Consider the following 25,761-nt stretch of genomic DNA (forward strand, 5'->3'; position numbering starts at 1 on the left):
ACTTGTAGTGCAGATCTTTTAGAATAGGTTTTAGTGGTAAGTTTGCAATGAGGTATCTGGGCATTTCACCTGCTCTTTAAGGTATCTGAAGTATTCAAAAAATCAGTTCTATTAAATTTGTCTAAAGGAATTCAATTATTATTTCTTTGTTTTGAGGAAGATTAGCCTTGAGCTAACATCTGCCACCAATCTTCCTCTTTTTGTTGAGGAAGACTGGTCCTGAGCTAACATCTGTGCCCATGGTCCTCGATTTTATATGTGGGATGCCTGCCACAGCATGGATCCGAGCCTGTGAACCCCGGGCCGCTGAAGCAGAGCATGCAAACTTAACAGCTACGCCACCAGGCCAGCCCCAGGAATTCAATTTTATAACTAACATTTAAACGTTAAACAATATGCAAAAAGTGTTCTTCACGCATAAAAGGCCTCCAGACCGTAAAAAAAAAAAAAAAAGAGTCAGCAGCAACTTGTTAGCAAGGCTCTCACTTCTAGAACTGGTTCCTTTTCACTGCACAGGCTTTAGAACATTCCAAACGAAGCCACAAAATGAAAACATGCCATATACACATTTCAAGTCTGAATACTCCAAATGGTCACTAACAGTGGTTATCACTTGGTGTTGAGATAATGGGTACTTCAGCTTTTCCTTTGTTATTCTTTCTGAATGTTCCAATTTTTTCCATAATGAACATACTTTTTATTTTAAATAATAAAAAGATAATAAACATTTCTCTGAAAAAAGAATGAGGCCACCCATCACTGAGGTGAGTCTCTGTACATCAGGCCCAGCGGGAGGATTTCCCGTGGGGCTGCCGTGCTAACGTCTGCTGGTGTCTGGGCTTGAGAACTCCAGGCTGAACTGACAAAAGAGCAACGAGTGGCAGGCAAGGAGACAGGGTCAGAAATAAAGTGAAAAGGTGAGGGGCAGGCAGGAAAAGAGAAAAGTGGATACAAACAAGAAGCAAGGGCAAGAACCCAGGGGATCCTAATGAGGCTGTTGAGCCCAGATTGAGAAGTCGGAACAGAAGACAACGGGGCAGGGCCGACAGTGAACTTTGTAGATCAAGCCAGGCCCACAGGCTGGGGCAGGAGGAAGGCAGAGCCTGGGGGATCTTCCTGCCCGGCTCCTGATCTATAATCAGAACCCCCGACCTGCCGAACTCCCTGTCAGGTAATGACACCTCTCCACACCAGCAGTGTTGCTGTTCCACAGCAGGATACAATGGCTGAAGACACATTTATTAATTTCCAGCCTCACTTCTAATTATGCAGTTAGGGCAAAGCCACTGCACTTATTAAAGGCCTCTGCCACCCAGCTGCCAAATGTGTCTTGCCCAACAGAGCAGAATATCAGCCTCATTTGAGTAACCGACTACATTCTAAACCACAGCAGGAAAAAGTTTTAATAGACAAAACTTTAGATAACGCTTGAGATTTCTCAGTTCCCTATCAAGAAGCAGTTACACGGTAAGTTTAGAACACAGAAAAGTGAAGGAGATTCTCCCAGGGAATGCTGTTTATTAAGTAAATATTGTTTTTAAAGATCCTACTTAAGGTGGATTTGGTGAATAACAGTTATGAAGACTTCCACGATGAGTAACAGAATAACAGAAAAACAGTCCTAGAAATTATAACCCCAACATTTGAATACAATTGGCAACAACAAGCAAGAAGTTGCTTTTCCTTTGTTTACCAAGCTGTTCACGCCCTTGTTGAAACTACGGCAAACACCCATTTGCAAGCGTCGGTGAAGTTCTATATAACTTCTTTAGAATAGCGCTATCACCAGAAAGGAAGTTAGCACACTGCTTCTTTATAAGCTGCTTACCATTAATACCCCAGGTGTCTACTTCAGGAAATCAGTTTAAGTTTGCACAAGACACCCCATGAGCATGCTCCAGATTTGGAGATCAGCACTATGATGCATGGATATGATAATGACATTAACTAATGGTTGCTGGCTTAGCAGATCACAAAAGCAGTACTAAGCGTAGTGTTAAGTGATCGTTCTAAGTGCTGGAAAATATTTGGCAAAGAATGTCGGGCAACACATTTGAAAACAGTCCTCAAAATAAGCACTTTTGCACAAACAGCTTTTAGAGAACCTGCTGGCATAATGATACACTAGCCACATATGAGGAGAAAGGCACAGAAATGGTTTTTTTTTTTCCCACTTGTCCTAAATTATTAGAATAAAAAGAAATCATAGAAAAGGCACCTACATTTGGTCTATATTTCTAGCAACTGTCATCTTCCAAAGAAATTTTGTAAGTACCGATTCGGGGGAGACAGTCAAATTATATGACATAATCAAAATTCTCCTCTAGCAGGTCAGCATTGCAATGAATTATTACAGAAACCCTTTCCTTTGGAAAGGAAACGAGCCAGGAAGAAGTTAATATAAACCTCTAGACAGAAGATTCTGCCAGGAAAATGACTTCTAGTGATATAAACACAAGGCAGATGTTTTAAAAGAAATTTAAAACTTAATTAGACATGAAGTCTCTCAGGCAAATACCTGTGTGCAGGCAAGACAATAGCCACAAACTAGATTTTTAGAATCGTCTTTGTTACTGTCTAAAAATCACATTTCTTCCAGGCCAATAAGATAAAAAATGATTTGTGAACTAGCAGAATTTCAGCACGTTCACAAATTAAGTTACTGAACAACTCCTTTAAAACAATGGACGTATCCTGATTTGACTAACTGAAAGCAACTTCTAAAAATTTCTTCTTTCTTCTTAGGGTATGAGTTCTACTGAAGAAAAGGTCAAAAGAAACCATCTGTATAGTAAATTTTATTAATCTATGCTTAGAAATGAACCAAACTGATCATTTTAAGAGTATCCAAACCAAAATTATGACCATTAAAGTTGCTCAGTCGATACATTTTGGCTGTATTTGTAAACTAGATCGTAACTCAAGCGTATGGTAGCACATTACTATTAGATCACTAGAAGTTTCAACCTAAATTTTCTCTTTATTACACTTACAGCTCTTTCATTCATTTTCTGGTTTTCTATTCTGAATTAGATTTTAAAAATCAGAAAAATATTTTTCAAGTTCAAGGACTTAATTTTGCACCAGCAAATTCAAAACAACTCAATACAATAAAAAGTTTCTCAGCTTATTAAAGCAATTTAAGATCTCTCCAGACTTTTAGTTTTATTTCCCCCACCTCAGCGCGTGAATGCAGTATATCATTCTTGGAATGTTTTTCCGGTCATAGACATCTGTTGTTTCTGGATAGAATATCTGGAAAACAAAAGAAAACGTGTTTATTACATTTTGCTTTTCACAATTATTTTAACTCTCCCAAATGATCCTGCTTTGATTTTCTTTGCTGTTACATATTTATTTAAACATAGAAGAACCTCTTGGCTATTGCTTCATCTTGCTCTACAGGGGGACCAATCACGAGATCTGGTCCCCTGCCTATCAGCACGCCTCCTAGTGGCTCAGGACAGCAGCAGGTCCCCACTGGCTACATCCACAAGAAGGCTTCATCCACAGAGCCCCGTGGCAGTTTCACTCCACAAGGCGTGAGCCGGCGGGGGCTCTGCTTTCTATAGCAGAGTCACTCCTGTGACTGCCCAGTGGTCCCCTGGCCTCAGAAGGGAGTCCTTCTTACAGCATTTTATTACACTGTCAAAAACCTAGCTACACAGTTCTGTAAACACGTATGCACACACATGCAATACACACTGATATTTTTTTCTGCTTAAAGTAATACATTTTCACCGAATAAGATCAGGAAAGTCTATAAAATATGAAGGAAAAATACCTACAATCTCACCTCCCAGTTTGTCACTATTAGCATTTTGGTATATTTTCTTCCAGTCGTTTTTTCTGTATATATCTCTGAATTTTTATGTTTATATAAGCATGGATGTGAAAACAAACGTGTACATACCATACACCTATTCAAAACACTTAAGAGAACATGACTATTTTCCATCCCCTTCATTATTCTATAAGAACGTTATTTCTAATGGATGCATATGATTCTTTCACATTTTTGAATGATAATTTAACCAGTTCCGCATGGTTGAACATTTTTTTGCTCCCAATTTTTCCCTATTCTAAGTCACTGCAATAAACATTCCTGTATTTTCTGAGCACCTGATTACTTCTTGTGGATAAACATCTAAATATGGAGTTACTAGATTGAGAAGACTGAACATTAAGGTTTTTAATACACATTTACACGATGCTTAAGCTTCAAACTAAAAGCCTAATAAGGAACAGATTTCAGAATAGGGCACCAAACGGATCTGTTCCTTAGCAGCAAGAAACGAACCATCAGGCTTGAAGCTTCTAAGATGAAGATAAGCATTGGCATTACTTGCTCTCAGTAAATATTTTATAAAATTTGACATAAAGACTAAAATTAAATCACGTACCATACGGTAGTACTTGATACTCAAGTGCGATTTTCTACTGGACATTGAAAAAAGTTGAGAAAAGAAAGCAGCAAAGTTTCTTGAGCTACAAAATGGACAGTCACTGTGCACGTAAAGAAATGTCTGTAGCCTAGGAAATTTCAATGGTCTTTCCAAATTTCCTTTAACATATTTGCTGTTAAAGGATCAATGAGAAGAAGGTTCCCAATTCAGAAGAATGTGACCAGGTTTAAAGTTCTACTACGTAAGCAGAGGATACTACAACTCTCCCTTACTTTTTCTTTTCTTCCTCCTCCTCTTTTTTCTTTTTTTTTTTTTGTGTGAGGAAGATTGGCCCTGAGCTAACATCTGTGCCAATCTTCCTCTATTTTGTATGTGGGATGCCACCACAGCATGACTTGAGGAGTGGTGTGTAGGTCTGCACCCAGGACGTGAACCTGCGAACCCTGGGCCACCAAAGTGGAGGGTGTGAACTTAACTACTGTGCCACTGGGCCGGCCCCCCCACCCCATCTCCGTTTTCTTTAAACAAGAACCTTGAATATTTATATATCTTCTGGAAAATCATTATGAATGTGTCTTCTTTTAGCAAGGAGACGAGGTCAATTTATAGTTCACCAGATATTTTATTCAGCATGGTATCCCCACTAGGCATTTAATCTTGATAAACGAATGCATTAATAGCAGTCCAATACATCAGTGAATTCAGTACACATTGGTCTCTCATCCCAATGCAATGTATCAATGACTTCATAATAAACACCAATGTGAAAACAGAATCTGTGAGATGGATCACTTATTTTGGCTTAAAATCAAAGGAAACCTGGCCCAACATCCATACAATCTGAAAAGGTCTAATTCAAATTTATCAAATATAATGAAATTATCCTAATCTAAAAAGTATGTTGCCTCTTACAGAAAAATCCAATTTGAATCTCTTCCTTTATTAATCTGTTTGCCACCCAGCCCCCACTTAATGAATTCTATATTATAACTAGTGCCCAGAAGAGAATAGCATTTAATGTTCTGGGCATTTTCAGAGAAAGGAAAGTAGTTTGATTAAAAACAGCAGAATAAAATAAATCGGTATTGACTATTTTGAGATAAAATAAGCTGCACTAAAACGGATATGAGCACAAATATATTAAAAACAGGCATTCATAATTTACATTAAGGAAGCTTTTGTTTTTGTTGTGGTCAGTGTTTTTAATTGCAAACCTGGATTAATAATAAGAAGAAGAACACAGGTCTTAAGTGAGGAGCCTATCCCCTTGCCTTCATGCTGGACCACTCCTCAGTCACTCCTCCAAAGTAGTTGTATGTGATAAGCGACACAAAAGAGTGAACAACGGAGACACACAAAAACCTGATGGATCTCAAGGGTATCTGCTTACTGAAAAAAGTCCATCGTAAAAGATGACCTGCTGTATGATTCCATTTCCATAACATTCTCAAAATGACAAAACCATAGAGATGGAGTACAGATTAGTGGTTGCCAGGGGACAGGGCCGGGGAGGGGATGCAGTATAAAGGCCCTCTTCTCTGCGGTGTCTTTATCTTGATTGTGGTCACGGTCACGCAAATCTATTCATGGGATAAAATTGCATAGATGTGCGTGCACGCGCGTACATGATTGCATATAAAAATGGCGACAACTGAGTAAGGTCTGCAGCCCAGTTCACGTTAATACATGCATGTCAGTTTATTATTGTACTACAGTTCTGAGATGTCACCACCAGCAGAAGCCGAATGAAAAGTACACATAGCTGTACTATTTTTGCAACTTCCTGTGATTCTATAATTATTTCAAAGTAAGAAGTTTAAGAAATAGCTCCACAATTTCTATCAAATGTCATTATTTCCTCATTTCCTCTACTTGTCTATTTGTCTCACAGGCTTAAGGGTGCCTGTTCTTTCAATTTAACAAGCTCTGAGTATTTGCTGAGTTTTATTTGGGACCTCTATTTCACGAGTAAGAGCTATAACCCCCAGCCTTTAAAATTTAAAGTGATGCTATGATTTATAATAACATTCTATAAAAATAAATTTATAATTATAATTTATAGTGATACAATATGTAGTGATACAATGAGATGCAGAATCTTAAGTATAAATAGCAACACAAAAAAGGGAGGTGGTAAATCAACCATCTACCAGCTAAAGCTTGTTCTCATCTTGTTTAATTTACACACACTTTGTACACCTGCTTCATTCTGACTTCTTGCCACGTGTTACTTTGTACAGGCCTTTCGGTATTTCTGTGTAGTCCTCGCGTTTCTCATTCCTAAGGCACTGAAGCCGTCTGCTAATCATTTTCCATCATGAGGTGTCTGCACTACCCCTTCTGGCTTCCCAGCTCAGGCTTACCTTGGGTAGACCAATAGACTCCATCGCTCTCAACCACTGGACGGTGTTATCTGTGTGTCGAAAATGAAGGCCAGACTTCTGACGTAAGGATGGGCGGGGGGAAGGGAAGAAGAGATCACACAAAAAGTGAGTCACTTGTAATAACTTTTTTCAGTAGCAGGATGTTTTTCAATTGTATTTCTCCTAGAATAGTGTTATTAATACTTATATACAACAACCAGAGACATAATAAAGGAGATTGCACTGTCTAAGCAACACTCCAAGCATTTGTGATGGACCGTTCCAGTTTCCAGAATTCACACCTGTGAGGTGATTCTGAACTAAAATCTCAAAGACCATGCAATGTCTAGCACAGGCCTTAGGATGTTTTATGAAAGGTGTGTATGCACGTATGTTCATGCATACACACACACACACGGTTTTATGACAACTATGGCTGAGAAGCCTAGCAACTTCAGGAAAACCAGACTTTTAGAAGACTAAATGCCTTTTTTTGTGGTTTCTGATTCTGTCAAACTATTTTTTCTGATCATGAATGTAATATGATTTCTGTAGAAAACCTGGAAAATGTAGACAAATACAAAGATGAAAGCAAAAACCACCCCACAATTCAGAGCTAATTTTAGCATCTATTCCTCCTATAATTTAATCCTAATCTTGGCTCTGTACAAGAAGTAAACTTTCAATGGAAATGTTTTACAAGACTTTTTTCTACTCATGCAATAAAAATAGTCTTTCTATGTCTTCTGTTCTTTTTTTTTTTTTCTGCTTTTTCTCCCCAAATCCCCCCAGTACATAGTTGTATATTTTAGTTGTGGGTCCTTCTAGTTGTGGCATGTGGGACGCCACCTCAACATGGCCTGATGGGTGGTGCCATGTCCGCACCCAGGATCCAAACCAGCGAAACCCTGGGCCACCATAGCAGAGCGTTCGAACTTAACCACTTGGCCACGGGGCCAGCCCCCTGTTCTTCTTTATAGTCCTATCAACCAACCATTTTTTTCTGTACAGTCTATAAATATGGCATCCTTGCCTAGATCTCATGAAGTTCTATCAGGTAACGAACCTTTAAAAAGAGTTTTCAAACCATCTTGTATTTTTAATTAGTTAGAGGAGTAGCATAATGTTATCTATTTTTTATTTTTAATAAACGTGCAAAAAAGTAACTACAGCAAATTTCATCTTGAACTAACATCCAATGGTAGACAATCATATTCAGAAATTCTAGCTCTTCCCATCTTCTGTGACCTTTACAATTTAATAGTTTATTTAACAAAAAGTATTTTTGTAGCTGTTAGAAATTATAAAGTGTAAGCAAACTAACATTTGACAAATATTTATACCTTTTTAATAGAGGTCATTATTTATTGAGATTGGACTGTGTCTGTCAAGTACTTCACATAAATTATCTCTAATTTTCAAAACACCCTGCAATGTAGTAATCATTCCCATTTTTAAGAGATGAGGAAACAGGCCGAAAGGATGAAGTGATTTGCTTTAGGCAAACAGCTGTTAAATAGCTGGACCTAATGATGGTGAGATTATTCTTCAGAGGGAGGAAATCAGCTTGTTACTATGAAGTAACTAGAGGGAGGGAGAGGAGAGTGGAAAGGAAGGAAGGAGGGACAGGAAGAAGAGAGAGCGAGCCCAGTTAATAGCCAGGCAGCAGTATCTGAGGGCAACTCAGCATAAGCAACTTTTGCAGAATGCAAGCAATTCTCAAACACGGCCACTCTGTGACCATGGAGGGACAAGATGGAAACAATTCATAATCACGTCAAGAGAGAGAAGAGGACCCTTGGCACCACAATATAACTAAATGTCCCTTTCTTCTAGTTAAGAAGAGCAACTTGTTTCCTGACTGATGACACTCTAGTCCCTATTCAATCCTCTCACCTTCTGGATACGAATTACCAAGACAGCAAACTGATTCCACTTCCTGACAACACTCCAAAGATAACTGGTCTTTGCTTCCCTAAATCCTTGTCAGAATGACCCAGTACAAGCCCAAATCTACACTAAGCTCCTATTTTCTCCATCTTATGGCTCCACAGTTTTGCATTTTTTTCTTGTCACATGAGTTAAATAAACCTAACTTTTTTTGACCCCAGGTGGATTTCTGGGGGTCTTTGGCTGGTGGGCTTCAATAATCTGAATCACGTAACAAAGACACGCCAGCCATTTAGTGGTCTTATTAACTAGGGAACCCCAGGAAAGTTACAAATCTCTTTCAACTTTGGTTCCTCGGCAATAAAATAAAAATAGTATGCTTCCCTGAGTTGTGGAGATTAAATGACAGTAAACATAGGGTACTTAATGCAAAGTGCATCTAAGAATGCAAATGTTACTACCATAATTATTAGGCTATAAGACTGGGCTGGAAACTTACATTCACCTGTAAGGTCAGAAAAAAAGTTTAGCACTTTATGTAAGAGGAGCTGAAGGAAGGGGTGGTTATCTTGGTCATATTTCTGCAATAAAAGAAATGACAAATTTCAAATGCTTCATCCATTTTAAACAGCTGAGGGATGACTTCAGAACCCTGTGACTCATCTCTGTATATTTAAGAAGTAAGCTTCAGTGAGTGAACATCTTCAGTCTACTAGATTTACTTCAATTACCACAACAATGGTCTTCTAAACTGGCGAAAAATAAGCTTGGTCCACTATAACCATTTTTAGTGTGTCTATTTTTTTTACCACTCCTACATATTAATATTAGCCTGGGTAGCATGTCTATAGTCAGACTTAGACAAGGGTTATTAATGTCCATCTACCTAATTTCGTTCAGGTTCTGGACTAGAAAGAGTATGCTGATTTTCCATTGCCGAGCTATTACAACACCAGCAAACAAGATTATCCTAATTTACATAGAACAGATGGGGAATTATGTAAGTTTTCTTTGGATGGTAACGCTTACATATTAGAGTCAAAGTATCTTACAACTATGAGGTAGCTTAAAACCATAATTATTCTAATTTGCTCATTTTATAGATGAGGAAACTGAGGAGCCCAAGTATTTAAGACACTCGAGTTAAGCTCAGGGTCAAGACCAGCTTGCAGGAGTCCTTGAGTCCAAATATTCTGGTCAGTGTGCTGCCCACAGAGCCGGCGCACAGCCACCACCTCTGACGCTCATAGTGCGCGTACCGCAATCAGGCCCTGGGCTGCGCACCTGGCGTGGATGCTCACACTTGTTCCTCCCAACATCTCTACAAAGGTTGACATTATTATCATTTCCCCTGTACATGTGAGCAAACTGAAGCTCACAGGGGCAGAGTCAGGGGTGAAGCCAGACTCTGAAACATTTCGACTCTGCAGCTCATGTTACTAACATCACCCACGTGCTTTCCCTACCTAAGGCTCGCCTAAAATTCAACAGGCACTTCTTACACGTCTACAGTCGTCAACGCACTGTCTGGAACGATACTGTTTTTGTGTTTGAGCCTTATCAGGCTGAGTCCTCTCGAAGGAACGCCCTTCCTTCCTCCTCGCCCTCTTTCTCTTGCCCATCCTAGTCAGCTGGGGAACGGTCATCTTTCATACCCGCACTATGGAAGTCCTCCTGACCTCCTCACCACCCCCACCCCCTGAGAACTGACTGCTCTCTCCCTGTTTGTCCCCAGCTATCCACCCAGCTGGCTTCTCCTCACTGTCCTCCATCCCCTTCCAATTCCTTTCCAGGACTTGCCCTTTGTCTTCCCTCCTGAATCCATTCACTTCTTGTCTACGCAGGCCACGTCCCCTGGACTGAGATGTCCCCGCACTGCACTGCCTCCACCATCACCCTCCCTCCAATTTATTCTCCACATAGCAGCAAACTGTACCACGACGCCGGTTAACATCGCAGCGGCTTCCCCCGTACTGAGGATGAAACCACAGAGCCGCCATGTGTGAGTGCGTGGTCTGCCTCTGCTCCCCTCCTGGGCTCCCTTCTCACCACTGTCCCTCATCGCAGCCTTTCAGCCATTCAGTTTGCCCAAGCTCTTTTCTTCCTCGCGTCTCTCACAAACGGGCCTCTTCTCCCCACTCCCCACCCTTCCCTCTGCACGTGGATGACCTTCTTCTCATTCTTCTATCCTCAGAGGAAATGTCTCCTCAGGGAAGCCCACTGCTATCTGTCCACAACACTGGCTTTCACGTCTTCCTTCACACACTTATCACAACCCACCACTGTGTGTTTACTCACCATCTGTCTCTAACTGTAAGAGCCACAAAATCAAGTCTGCCTTGCTCACCCTTCCACTTTGAGTGTCTGGCCCTTGGTGGTGCTGATGAGTACTGTATGGATGAATGAGTTCACCTCATATATATTTCTATCATGGTACAACTTTACCTTCCTTCCCTATCACTTTATTAAAATTTATTCTGTTCATGTTTACCTGCCTATTAGAGCAGCGGTTCTCCAACCTTAGTAGCATATAAGAAAAGAATCAGCTGGAAGCGCAGCTTCCTGGGTCCCTGGCCAGGAGATCCTGCCTGACTCAGTAGTCTGGGGTGGGGCCCAAACATCCACATTTTTACACACACCATCAGGTGGTCCTGCAGGGGGTTTGAGCATCACACTTAAAGAAAGAGTGTTGGACTCAAAGCGCCCTGGGTAAGTATTGATAAAAGCACTGAAGACAAGAAAAGAAACGGAGTCCTTTGGCTTACTAGAAACTGCTGTCATTCATTCCTTCACCCAGCAGCTATGCTGGGGCACCTACCATGGGCCAGACCCCGCACCATTCACCAAGGATATGGAAGAGAAGACACACAGTTCTTGCCTTCGTGACAAAACAATCAATACATTGCACCACGGTGTGTCCAACAGGGACAGTGTCAGGTGCCACAGCCTATGTGGCATGAACACATAACTCAGACCTAGAGTGGGAGATGGAGGTGGCCAGGGAAAGAGTACTCACCACTGGAAGGTTTAACTTTAATACCCAGGACATCCTTCTAACTCTGCATTAATGAGGAGCCAGGGTTGTACATAAGCTGGCAGACAAAGAGGGCAGCATGAAAGCAACCACTTGCTTAACCAAAACCATCAGTGCCCAAACTGGGGCCTGCAGAGATCTGGACAGAGCTTCCACTTGGGGACACACTGCCTCACAGGCGGGTCATATTTTATGGCTGCAGTCTAGGCAGACCCTGCAGTGAGAGCCCCAGCTTGCTGAACTCGTGGTTTCCAGACGGCACATCAAGGGGCTGGCCCGGGTCAGCGAGCGTTCCCTTGTGTTTCAATGTCTTTGTCACAGTCCTATGACTCCTTGGGAAGGACCATGTGACGGGCTTTAGTCCTGAGGAACACAGCAACAGGAAGTGAAGTCTCCCGTTCACTAACATTTGTCTCCTTTCATTTTTGTAAAAGAGATGAAATGGGCTTAAAAGGAAATTTTATGATTACATGGCAAATCACTAAAAATTCCCATTCAAGGATATTAGGCACTTTCACAGATTTAATAGAAGGAAAAAAAGAAAAGCCTCTTTTCTCCAGTGAATTAACAGAGGGGTAGTTTCCATTTGTCCCAGGTCCTCTCCCACGTCACAGCTGGCATCACCCTTCCTCCCTCCTTCTGCCACTTCCCTTCTATCCGCCCTTCTCCCAGCATCCTTTCCTCATGGGACGGGGGATGGCAAAACAGAACATCTTCCTCTGGCACCATGTTATGCTCAGGAACATCACCACCTGCCTAAGCTCCACAGGTAATTTATTTTGCAACAAGAGCCTGGAAATATTTCCTGTCCCCAACCCAAAGAGAAGTTGCCATTTACTCAAATAGTTGGATCTCTGATGCCAGGAGGAAACTGTACCTGATTAATTGCCACAAGGAGGTCCACAGCTGAACTGGAAAGAGACACCTCTTCAAGGTGCCAGGAAGAGGAAAGAATTAGCCCACTCTCTGCTCTGAGGCTCACCTCCACTGAAGATCTTTCTGGCCTGATTTTTGCCATCAACAGCAAAACAAAATACCCACAATCCCCTTCCAGTGTGGCGGGAACCCAGCCCAGCTACACTCTGTGTTGTCAAATCTACATGCCGTTGGTACTAATAGGCCTAGATCTTGGTAATGACCATTATGGAAGCAATGGAAAAAAGAAAACTTGTGCTCTAAAATATGGATGAATGTTAGTTCATTTTGTGATGTGGAGCTACAAATAACTTTTTTCTGAACTTTTAAAAATATTTCTCAAAATTAAAAAAAACAACTTTAATTTTGGCTAAGTCATTGCTTCATTAAAGTCTTGCAAAAGGCTATAATGAGCTGAAAACTCTAGGGTGAAACACATGACTCAAACTCAAACTTATTTTAACAAATGTAAACACTTTTATTCATAACATTACTCAAGGCAGAAACTTATGCTCAGTTACCTTTTAGACTAGACCATGAAAACAGACTTGTCAAAAAAGATTTGTCAATTCATCTTGTCTACGGTTAGGCTAAATTACTGGAACATTTGCTCTGAATTCAATATACATATTTTAAAACTAAATTTTGTCTCAATAACAACTGAAGGGTAGTATGAATCATGCAATAATTGGGAAATTATTCCATTTTCAACTATACTTAATGTTGTCCTTACAGTTGTAAGAAAATAACTTTTAAGAGTACTTGAAAATCTGCAGATAAAAAATACTGATATAAAGAACCAAATACATTAAGAAAATAAAGAATCAAGTTTCAAAGAAGCTTTAGAAACCTTGACCCGAAGTGAACAAGAGATCACGTATTCTAGAAGGAAACACCACACATTTTAAAATTCCCTTTTGTAGACACATCTAACGAAGGGGTCTTTTAGGTCAGCGTTTACTTTTTCCTCCTTCACTTTTTAACAGAAAATTTCAAACATAAAAAAGCAGACAGTATAATGAACTGCTAGGCACCCATCATCTGACCTCAACAATTATGAACTACGGCCAGTCCTGAATTATCTATCCAGCTTCCTCCCAATTATTTTGAAGCAAATCCTAGACGTATCATTTTATCCGTAAATGCTTAGACATGTGTCTCCAAAATATCAAATTTTTTTTTATTAATACAAGATTGGTGTTTATTTTGGTTTTGCTTTCTCCCCCATATGCCTTCCCAAATTAACCATGAAATAATTCTTAAAACTAGCTGCATACAAAAAGGTTACTCTTATTTTGTTTTAAACACCAAATGGAAAGTAATTCCTGACTATTCAGCATCAGTACCCTTTTTATCACATTGGCCGTAACTCTGTAGGGCCACAAGTTCAAGTCCCAGCAGGGCACTTTATTCCCTGATGGGAACGAGGGGAGTAATCAACTGCGTGGTGGTGAATAAAGTGGGGGTGAAGTGTCCCCACTTTACATTTACTGGCGCTAATAAAAATGACCTTCATGAAGGAATGATGGGGGCTTGGAAGCCCCACAAATCAAAGGTCTCTGTGCCTCAGCCCAGAAACAGAAACACTTTGCTTTTAAAACTGCTGCTGCCTCAAGAGGGATTATTAACAGTCTTCAAAGAACAAGGGCATCACCCCCCACATCCAAAATCCTTGTAGAAACATTAAAAGAAGGGAAAGGAAATACTGAACTGAAAAACTGAACTTTCACTTTTAGCTGGAAGCCAAAACCAATTAGATGTCAGTTACCTTATAACGTGTTTGTTCCACATCATAGATCTTCTTCTCCGATACCATTTTTGGGGCAAAGAACTTGGCTAACTTGGCAAGGTAAACTCCGTTCCGGAGTCCTTCTTCCAGCTCAGTGGTTGGTGGCAATTCTTCAACTAAGCAGACTTCCATCCACCTAAAGGGATCAAAAAAACCTTAAAGTGACTCCAGTTGGGTAACTTTCTGTAAATGAAGAGCTGCAGCATCTCACTATGAGTGATGGAGACGTTAACAAAGGGAGCAGGACCCGAAACATCTTCGAGTATCATAGATGGGAAGACAGGACTTCCTGGGTGGGATGAGGATTCAGAGCACGAGATGAACAAGGGGGCACAAGCCCAGTGGCGCTGAACTCAGGACCACGCCAGCGCTCGTCAACCTCACCTTTATCTGAGACTCGGCCAATTCCCTTTTGTGCCAAAGAGGAAAAAGGCCAAAGCATTCTGTTTGGGTGGAATTAGTCCTGCTGACACTACAGAAAAGAATGACTCTAAGTTTATGGGCTCTTAGCAGAAAAGATTCTTGTAGGGGTTATGCTTTGGGGAGAGCATAGTCCAAGGTGCTGTAAAATCTGCCACTGCCTCGGCCCAGGAACAACTACCACGAAAGGTAGGAAGGCTTGGAAAAGGGACATCAAAATTTGGAAAGCAGACATAGTCTTCTTTAAATAGTACACATTCCTTTTTCCACTACCAGGAACTTATTACAACATTGTAACTTTTCGGGAAGGTATAGCATTTATTGGGTTCTGAAAAAATATTTCAGAAAAAGATCAGATTAAATCTTAGGACACTGTGCCAGTATTATACAAAAGAGAGCACCAAGGTCATTACTGGCTCAAGGACACACAGCGGGAGGGGAGCCAGGCCAGTTCACATTTCACATTGAGGTGCCGAGAACCTGCCAGGGTTAGGAGGATAATGCTACTCCTACCCATTCTTAAGGAACTATTACCAAGATCCAAAAGGCAGGTGTGCAGGCTCCCAGTGACAGAGACCCCACCTCCCTGCCACTGATCCACAAATAAATCATAAACTATTAGCGTGAGCACCAACCTAGATAGCCAGACCCCTCAGAGGATCATTAACACCTGAGCCTTCCTTTAAGTAAACAGAGCTAAGAGTACTATAGACTTGATAAATTTTTTAAAAATTTAAGAAATCACTAATAATGTTGCCTTTTTAATAAAAATCTGGCCAAGTTAAAAGCCACTGCACTAGACTGAGTTTCTAATCTAAATAAACTGCAAATTACAGCATCATGCTATTTCTCGTTAAAACAATCTGCTTTGAAATAATTACCTTGAAAAAATTTAAGAAATTGTTTTCCACACAACAATATATAATTTCTTTATAGTAATCCCATAACTGGGGGATATGTGTGAAGGGTGGGGGACAGGTAAACTGACAATTTTTAGTAGAAGTAGGGGAGATAAGTTGATAGTTGGGACCAAGAGGAAGGAAGCTAAAATGAAAACAACTCTGAAGTATGATAATTTAGACTTGGATAACCACAACTATTTTTGTCTGTATTAGAACATATGTGAAGTTGCTTTAAAAAACTAATCATACCAAAAACTGAGGCTGGCTACAGCCTATCTAAAACGTAGCCACTGTTAACGCTTATGACATTACGAGCTACTCAAAGGCAAAGGCCATCTCTTCTTTCTCTTTATAATCCCCCTGTGCCTGGCAATGTGTTTGCACATGGTGGGTACTCAAAACGTTGTCATTAAAGAAAAGATTCTGACTGTTAAGAAAAAAATTTTCCAAGCATCACAGTTGCACCAAAAAATCTTTTAGGACATTGCCAAAGACTTGTAAATGTAGCATCATTTTGCAACAGTAAGCATCAATGGAGATATCTCCTTTTCACTACCTTGAAAGTCAAAAGAAGATGCTATTATCATCAACGATAACTAGTACGTATGAAACTATTTTGTGCTAGTACTATTTAAACCTAGTGCTATTCAAACCTGGATTTAATACTTTATGAAGATTATCATTTAATCCTCAAGACCACCCCTTAAGAAGAGGTGCTATGAGGATCACCATTTGCAGATGATAATCTGAGGCTCAGAAAAGCCCAAGGCCACACAGCTAGTAACTGAAAGCCCTCAAGAAGCTGCCAGGGCCCTCTGCCCCTTTAATTCCAACTTTTAACTTCTCACAACTCACCAAACAAGATTGAATCCTTCAGTGCGGTCCCACAGCCCAGTGTAAAATAAAAGTGATCACAAGACACTCCAGGCTACTTTCAGAGTAGCAGTAAGAGTCCCATGGTTTGGAGAAGCACATGCTGTCGCTCTTCCAGTGTAAGGTCCAAGGATAGCCTATTCACTGCCGATATCCCAGGGCTACATTTATTCTAACTCCCTCTGTCACCTCTTTCTCAGTCACCTACCTCACAGCAGTAAATGATAGTGGCCTGGGCTGCGTCTCGTGGGTGCTGTTGCAAGCAGGCGTTGGGTATGGGAAGCCTAGAGTCTATGCAAATGGACTCACCTCCTCAAGAACTCCCTGCAAGCCTAGACAGGATCTCAAAGGGTTTTCAAATATATTACTTGGAAACATTAGTAGTTAATATATGATCAATACACATTGACTGACAGCAAGACTACTCTTCTGGGACAGGTGGTAAACTCTGTTGACAGAATAACCAGCTGGATCAACATTGCTCTAAAGGTATTAAAATACCTCACAACGAAGCAGGAATCACGATATGCAAATTTCTAAACCAGCATCCAGTCATCATGTGGGCTGAACATCCTTCTGATGTATTTTCCAGAAGTGTAAGGCAAGAGAACTTGGAGCACAGACACCAAATGGTTCTTCCCAGGGGCTGGAGACAGCTAGGAGAGGCTGCTGGCCAAGGTCTGCATTTCCCAGGCCCACAGTATCTGTGTTGGGCCAAGTGGCTGGGTCACGATCACCAGATGTGAGGGGAAATGATGTGCACCACCCCTGAGCCTGCCTCAGGAAGGCCTCCCATGGACGAGCCTCCACTCCTGCCTCCCTGTCTGCTAGCTGGATACTAGAGCCCATGGCAATCTTGAAAGAGAAGGTGGAAAAACCTCCATCAGCCTGGGTCCCTGACCGCGTGGTAAAGAACCCCCAGTACCACCTCATCCTCGCCTTGCACCACCTTACATGAGAAAGAATTAAACTTCTACCGCTGACCTAACCTCCGTGGCTTACTTGTTACCTGGTAAGCTAGCATTACCCAGCCAAACCAATAAAAATCCTAAGTGTGATTTTTATGATCTGTTGGGGTCAAACTTCCTATAACAATCACAATGTAGAGACAACTGGCCTGATGTTCAGGAAGTCTGGCTCTACGACCAAGAGCTAGGTGTACTGGAACAAGTCACTTGAAACTCTGAGCTGAGTTTTTAGTCCATGAGTCTAAAATGATAATGGAATTCAATGACACTGTAATTATGTAATATGATTTTGTTTTAATAGCTTTATTGAGATAATCCACACACCATACACTCACCCATTTAAGATGTACAATGCAATGATTTTCAGCACATTGTCAGGGTTGTGAGACCACCACCATACCAACTTTAGAACATTTCATAATTTCAAAAAGAAACCCTACACTCATTAACAGTCACTCCCCATTTACTCCCAAACCCAAACCCACTAATCTGACTTCTGTCTATAGATCTGTTCATTCTGGACATTTCATGTAAATGGACTCATACAACATGTGGCCTTTGTGATTGGCTTGTTTCACTTAGCACAACGTTTTCAAGGTTCATCCATGGTGTAGAATGTCTTAGTACTATACTCCTTTTTATTACTGAATAATACTCCACTGTATGGATATATCACATTTCATTTATCCATTTTTCAGTTTATGGACATCTGTGTTATTTCCACTTTTTGGTTATTATGAATAATGCTGCTATAAACATCATGTACAAGTTTTTGCATGGACATATGTTCTCATTTCTCTTGGATATATACCTAGGAGTGGGATTACTTGATCATAAGTAACTCTGTTTAATCTTTTTAGGAACTTTCAGACTGTCTTCCGAAGCAACTGCAACATTTTACCTTCCTACCAGTAGTGTGTGAGGATTTGAATCTCCCCACCTCCTTGCCAACACTTAGCTGTCTTTTTGATTATAGCCATCCTAGTAGATGCAAGGAGGCATCTCATTATGGTTTTGATTTTCATTTCTCTGATGATTAATGATATTCAGCATCTTTTTACGTGCTTACCACCCATCTGTATATCTTCTTCAGAGTAATATCAAATCCATTGCCCACGTTTTGGTTGGGTTGTCCTTTTATAATTGAGTTATAAGAGTTCTTTATGTATATGGTATACAAATCCCTTACCAGGTGTATGATTTGAAAATATTTCTCCATTCTGTATATTGTCTTTTCACTTTCTTGATGGTATCTTTTGAAGCATAAGACGTTTTTAATTTTGACTAAGTCCCATTTATCTATTCTCTTGTTGCTTGGACTTTTGGTGTCATGTCTAAGAAACCATTGCCTAACTGAAGATCACAAATTTTCACCTATGTTTTCTTCTAAGAGTTTTATAGTTTTAATTCTTATATTTAGGCCTTTGATCCATTTTGAGTTATTTTTTGTATACAATGAGAGGTAAGGATTCAAATTCATTCCTTGGCATGTGGATACCCAGTTGTCCGAGCACGATTTGCTGAAAAGACGACATTTTCCTCTATTAAATTGCCTTAGCACCCTTGTGAAAATCAGTTATCCGTAAATGTGAAAAGTTACTTCCAGACTCTCAATTCTATTTCAATGATTCATACCTCTAAGATTTATGTACACAGAAAATATGTGTACATACAACCAAGCTGGAAAGACCTCATATGTCACCAAAAGCCTATCTTCAAATTTGACTTAATGACACATGGAAATGAAGACCACAATTGGCCTGTGTCACTTCCTGCTGTCCTTGCATTTATTGCTTCTTCCCTATGACTTCTATTGATTACTCCTCCTGAACCACAGCACCAAGATGTGAATGTCTCATCCCCGAGCCAAAGTTGAAGCTCTTATGAGCATCTCAAGGTTGTTGGAGAACTTTATCTTCCTTCTATGCCAGGGTGGAGCGACAAATTCCTACTAGTATTGCTATTCTTCCTCCTCTCTGCAGGGAAAACGTGGCCCACTTAGCAGGCACAGAGAAACTAAAGGAAAGGAAGAAGAATTTCCTTTTTATCATTCAAGCAATCTCTCTTCAACCTTTTTTTGGAGTTGAGGTGGTTTCCATAAGTATCTCTATGCGTAAATGTAGAAGGTCTGATCCACGTGAGGCAGGGAGAAGAAGGGGGAAGTGAGAGGACGCTGGGAGAAAGGTGATATTTTTCCAATTTTAGGTCAAAGCCGAAAGGGAAAATAATTAATGTCATTTTGTCTTGCAAGAGACAAAAAAAGAAACTCATAAAAATCCTGAGACAAATGATCCGTTTTACTGCGTTACTTTGTGCCTTGCAGAACATATGAAAGTTGTTTCGTTGAGGCATTTGCTATCTGAGTTGTTATTCAGGAAATCACCAACTATAAATCTTGGTCTCTATCACGCAGCGCTCTACGGAATCAACGTCCCCAAAGTAGAACTGCTGGCCAAAAAAGGGAAAGTGTGTTTTTTCTGCACAAACCCTGTTTCAATGCAGTGCCCTGTTCCATGAACTTTCAAGTATTACAAGTCAATTTCTCTCCCTAAATGTTTTGGAAAATCAGCACATGAAATATTTTACAAAAGAATAAAAACAAAGACCAGATATTTCTATACGTAGAATATAATTGGTCACTCTTTGCGCCATAGGAAGTACAATGTCAGAAGCACTAGATTAAGTTCTCATGGTAACCTTTCCATTCACTGGAGGCTGATGCAAAGCACTGTCACCACGATTCTATCACTTTATTAGCTCAGGGAAACAGGGACGTAGAAAAACACACATTGCACAACTGACGTGGGTACCCACGGCCCCCATCCTTTTCTCAACAAAACTCATTTGGTTCACTCTAAGAAAATTACATGAAATGTTAAAATAATGCTAATTATTTTCTTTAAAACACAGACATACAATACCATGAAAAGAATCCATGTATGACTCCAAGCCCTACCAGGAAGGAGCAGACTTCTGAGGACTTCTTTCTCACCCTCCTCTTTAGGAGGGAGATGATGTAGCAGGATCTGTTGAGTTTGGCAAGCATTTCATGAGTTGTTCCACAGAATACTGGCTCAGGGAGATGCTAATAGTGTCCTGGGGGGACAAAGGGGACTAAGCACATTCAGAAAATGTTGCATTCTATGTCCTCTCTCAAGGATTGATATGTTACATTAGCATCCTGAAAGCTCTGAGAATTCCTAAAGTCGGGAACCAAGTTTCATTTCTTTTAACCCCATGTTCCCCCTGTTTTTTGACCACACAACTCTGTTTTTCCCCAGAACCCTTGGTAACATTTCCTATAAGGAAATGGCAGGCAACTGACAGAAGCAGTGTAATTTGGTTAACTAAAATCACGGGCCCTGGGGTGACACTCTTGGGGTTCAAATCCTAGTTCTAGCACGATACCAGTGATTTCTCTGTAAAATGAGGATATTTAAAGCATCTGCCCTTGGAGGACCACTGTCAGGAGTAAACAGGAATCCGTGTAACGTGTAGCTCTGTGCCCGGCACACAGGAAGAACCCAGCAAACACTGACAACAATTGTTATTAGCAAGTCCCTAAGTTGAATCTGGGCCAGTCCCTTACCAGACATGTAAACTCAACAGATTAATCCATTAGTCCAGTTAATATTTTTGAGCATCTAGTACTTTCCAGTTCTGTTCCAAATGGTGAATCAGGCAAAGCCCCTCAGTTTATTGAGCAATGAGGCTCAGATTCTCATGAATGTTAGGACGCCACTAGCTCAAAGGGGTTTTGAGGATTACAGGAAATGGCACCAGCACAGCACAGAGAGCTGGCACCCGGGAGTCATTCGTATGGTTCCCGTCTCTAAACAAACAAGTTTTTCAAAGAATCTTTTTGGGTGAATTATTTCTTCGAGAAGGATATTTCATGTGTTAGTGTTACCCTTCTTCCTCTGTGTTCCCTTAGACATGGGATAAGAAAAAAGGAGAAATAAGCAGAATAGCACGAGGCACTGACAGATAAAAGAAAGCCTGCAAACTTTGTAGCCCAACTTGTAATAGGTCTGATTCATTGCTGAAAATTATTTTGAAATAAAATTTTGAAAAAATTGAAAACTATTTCACAGAATACACTGTTGCTCAAATATGTGCTCTATTCATAATTCTTCCTAACTCTAGACAACAATCAGACATTTACTGTACTTCTATTTTGGTTTGGCCCAATTAATCATCTACCTGGGATGTATTACACTGATAGTACGACATGCCTGGAGAGACAATTGGCCCGACATATACAAACACACAAGCAGAAAGATGACATTTACAGGTGCTAAAATTTCTACACAGGCAGACATTGCATAAAGCAACGAGCCTATGAAGCGAAAAAAATTTTAAAAATGTAAAACACACACTTGTTGTTGTTGCTTTCCTTTTTTAAAGCCTCAGTGCACAGTTTGGTATCCTAGCTGTTAGTTTAGTTCTCTATGTGAGCTGCCACCACCCCGTGACGGCTGACAGATGAGCAGGGTGGTTCCACGAGCACAAAACGAACCCGGGCCGCGGCGGTGAGCGCCGAATCTGACCACTAGACCCCCAGGGCTGGCTTGCATGCACTTGTTCTTTATGTTACTGAGCACATTAGGCAAAAGGCTGGTCTTAAGCTTCAACACTGGGTTGGGAGGGGAGAGACAATATCTAATATGTTCAGTGTCATGGCTTTTGGCTGATATCTTAGATGACTTGATTCAAGTGTTAAATAGTTAATAGTTTTAATAATACCTTGACTTAAACTTTTTTCTGAAATAATACTCATATCATGGAAAAAACAAAAAGCTAAGTGTACACAGGATAGTTAATACCTAAGCAGGGATTAAAGAAATATATATGCCTGAAATGTTTAAACAGGAAAATACGGAGCCTTGGAGCCTCTGGCATCTGGGGATCCCGGGTAAGAATGGGAGGAGCCACAAGTCACACCTCCCTGGCATCTTCCATGTTTTATGCCCTTTACTGGTTCCAATTTATGCGCCCGTAGGTTCTCCGCTATACAACCTTCTCCTCAATACGTTCAAACAGTTATGAACTATTGGTACAAACTTTTTGAAAAGCAATGTGATGATATAAAAGTAAATAATTACTGCACTCTGATTAAGTTTAAGGCATGGGTGCTTTAAAAAATTTCATTTACTCTTCCCATAACCCAGTGAATTATCTTCATTAAAAAAGAATAAGGAGTCAGATACCAAGAAAGATGAAATATCTTATCCAAGATCACATCAGTGGAAAAACCAAAATATGAACTCACAGATCACTCTGAAATCTGCACATTAACCACCACACTATATTGCTTCTTGAAAGAATACATCAGGAAACGTAAAAGACCACCCAGATATTTTACTTTGTGAGTATAGCTTAATAAATACAGCTAAGGTCCAAGATTTTTGTGCAACACAAAACTGGAAACAACCTAAGTGTCTAACAAAATCATCTTTATCCACTGGATAGAAGGTCATGTAGCTGCTTAAGATATTTTCATAGATTATTTAAGAAAATGGAAAAATATTGGTGGTAAATTAAGAGAAAACAGAACGCAAAATTATACAATAAGACATTTCTAAAATTACATATATCTAAATGTACACAGACTGGAAAACATATAGCAAAATATTAACAGTGGTTTGCCCTTTGTAATCATACTATTGGTGAGGTTCTTATCTTTTCCTGTATCTTATTTTATCATAAGCATGTAATATTTTTAATAATAGATAATAACGGAATACAGTGGATGTATTCTACCAATATATAAAAAGCAAGAGCTTGTTTGCTGACCACACCTAACATTTGAGCCAAAATGGAGACTTGTGGTAGCAAACACTAAAAAAATAGTGATAAAAATAGGGTAATGGGAGCAGAGGAGAAAACGGTAGTTTGTGGTTGAATCTAGTTGGTGATGGGGGAGGGAAGCACAAGAAGACAAAAAGAAAATACCCTCAATTTTTTTCTTTTTAAAGCACACTGGTTGAGATCCTTCGCCAATATGATTCCCTCTTCGGGACAACATTAAGTACGTGTATCTTTCCACGTACCTCCAACCAGGTCAACAGCCTGGCTCCAAGGCTTGGAAAGTGAAAGAGGAATCATTATTAACCAATACAAACAATAAATGAAACATTAACAAATCAAGAGTGCAGCCTGAATCATCCTTGCTGCCTACAGTAAGATGCAAGAGGAGAGAGAAATTGAAGAAGAAATTGTTAAGTAAAAACAAACAAGAACTGGAAGATTTGGAAAATTCTTGGCCTATCCATATTTCGAAAAATGAGAGAGTGTGTGTTATGGGGGGAACACCAAGGGTGTGGCTGGACAGTCAGTGCATAAAGAGTATGACTCATCGATCTAATCAGCCGCCTCAGCGGAAGGCGGGAACAGAGATGGGTTATACCAGCAGAGACCCTGCCAGCTTAGACACAAGGGGACAGACAGCAAAAATGAAGGAAGGCTGCCACACTTCTGGGATTCTACAGGATGGGACAGAAGAGCTATCCGGCTGTCATGTGTCATCCATCAGGATAAGGGAAGAATGACCCTGAAGGTGATTCAGAGATTGACAGGGCTGCCACTCCCACCACAGGCCCAGAGTGTCTCCTCCTTGGTTTCAGGGGGCTAGGCTGCTGCCCCAGTGGATCTGGAAGGCAGGGACGCCACTGTGGTGGGCCCAAAGGACAGAGCATCAAGTGGATTACTCTCGAGCCTTAAAATCTAGTGGAATTTGCCCTGCTGGGTTTTGGACTTGCTCGGAATCCATGACCCCTTTCTTCTTTCCAAGTTCTCCCTTTTAGACTGGGAATGTCTATCGTTCGTCCCATCACCGTATTTTGGATGCACGTAACTTACCTGGTTTCACAGGCTCACAGGAGTTTTTACTTCAGGATGACTCATACATCAAGTCCCCCCAACACTTGATTTAGATGAGATTTGGGTAAGATTTGGCACTTGGAGTTGACGCTAGAATGGGTTAAAATTTGGGGGCTTCTGGGATGTGAATGAATGCATTTTGTATAGAAGGAGGATACAAATTTTGGGGGTACAAAGGCTAGAGCATCACGGGCAGAATTGTGTCCCCTCCAAACTCATATATCGAAGTCCTAACCCCTAGGGCCTCAGAATGTGACTGTATTCAGAGAAGGATCCTTTAAGAGGTGATTAAGTTAAAATGAGGCCATTTGGGTGGGCCCTAATCCCATGACGGATGTACTTAAGAGGAGATTAGGACAGAGAGCGAGACACCAGGGCTGTGCTGCACAGAAGGAAAACCATTGAGGACACAACGAGAAGGCAGCCATCAGTAAGTCAAGAAGAGAGGACTCAGGAGAAACTGATCCCACTGACACCTTGATCTTGAATGTCCAGTCTCGAGAACTATGAGAAAATAAATCCATGCTGTTTAAGCCACTCAGTCTGTGATACTTTGTTATGGCAGCCCAAGCAAATAATACACTGGCTAAACATCAACACCCATCATCCTCTAGAACCCCTTCCCCAATTTTACTTCTCTTCATTTGGTTTATTACTACAATAGGATATAGATTATATCCTATTGATGTGTTTGATGGACTCACCTACTTGGATTGTAAACTCCGTAAGAGCAAAGACCTTGTCTGTCTTTGGGGAGGCACGTAGCACAATGGTTAAAGGCACAAACCCCAGAGTCAGACACCTGACATTGAAACCAAGTTCTGCCACTCACCAGCTGTGTGCCGGGGGAACTGACTTAGCTCATCTTGTCTCAGTTTCCCAATCTGTAAGTTGGGGATATTAACAGCACTGCTTCAGAGGGTTGTTGTGAGTTCATGGAAGAAAAGCAGGAGAAGGGCACCTGGCACAGAATCAGCACCTGTAGTAACAGCTGTCGTAGCTTTCACTGCTCACTGCTACACCCAGGGCCACTCTCTGCCCAACTGCCAGCAAAACTCACTGTTCACATTTGTTCTTTAGCTCTATTTGTCCAGCTGGCCCCTGCCATACACACATCCACGGGGCAGCAACTAAGCCAGCGTTTTACTACGTCAAACGTCAAACGTGACTTCTCTCGTCACGGTCTTACCATCCCCTGAGCTAATTCAAGCCATCCCCATCTCCCCATCTCCTGCCAACACACACACACACACACCCTATTGCATTACACAAGTTATAGACTTAAATGGTATTTAGTGGGGGCTATACAAATATTTATA

General features: G+C 40.8%; 1 protein-coding gene across 4 annotated transcripts in view; it reads right to left on the reverse strand.

The window, feature by feature from the left end:
• The window catches only part of IQGAP2 (IQ motif containing GTPase activating protein 2), a 267,737-nt gene that overhangs the window by 122,783 nt on the left and 119,193 nt on the right, over positions 1-25,761 (reverse strand). For 3 of the 4 annotated variants that reach the window (XM_023618155.2, XM_070234658.1, XM_023618156.2), the window contains 3 exons: positions 14,377-14,533; positions 6,770-6,847; positions 3,179-3,255 (listed from right to left, as the gene is read on the reverse strand). In XM_023618155.2, coding sequence (XP_023473923.2) covers positions 3,179-3,255; positions 6,770-6,847; positions 14,377-14,533 — 312 coding nt within the window. Of the gene's footprint in view, positions 1-3,178; positions 3,256-6,769; positions 6,848-14,376; positions 14,534-14,781; positions 15,177-25,761 lie in introns of those variants that run through there. The other variant, XM_070234659.1, reaches the window with a different exon arrangement.

Source organism: Equus caballus, chromosome 14 (genome assembly GCF_041296265.1).
Source record: "Equus caballus isolate H_3958 breed thoroughbred chromosome 14, TB-T2T, whole genome shotgun sequence".
In the NCBI taxonomy this organism is placed as follows: domain Eukaryota; kingdom Metazoa; phylum Chordata; class Mammalia; order Perissodactyla; family Equidae; genus Equus; species Equus caballus.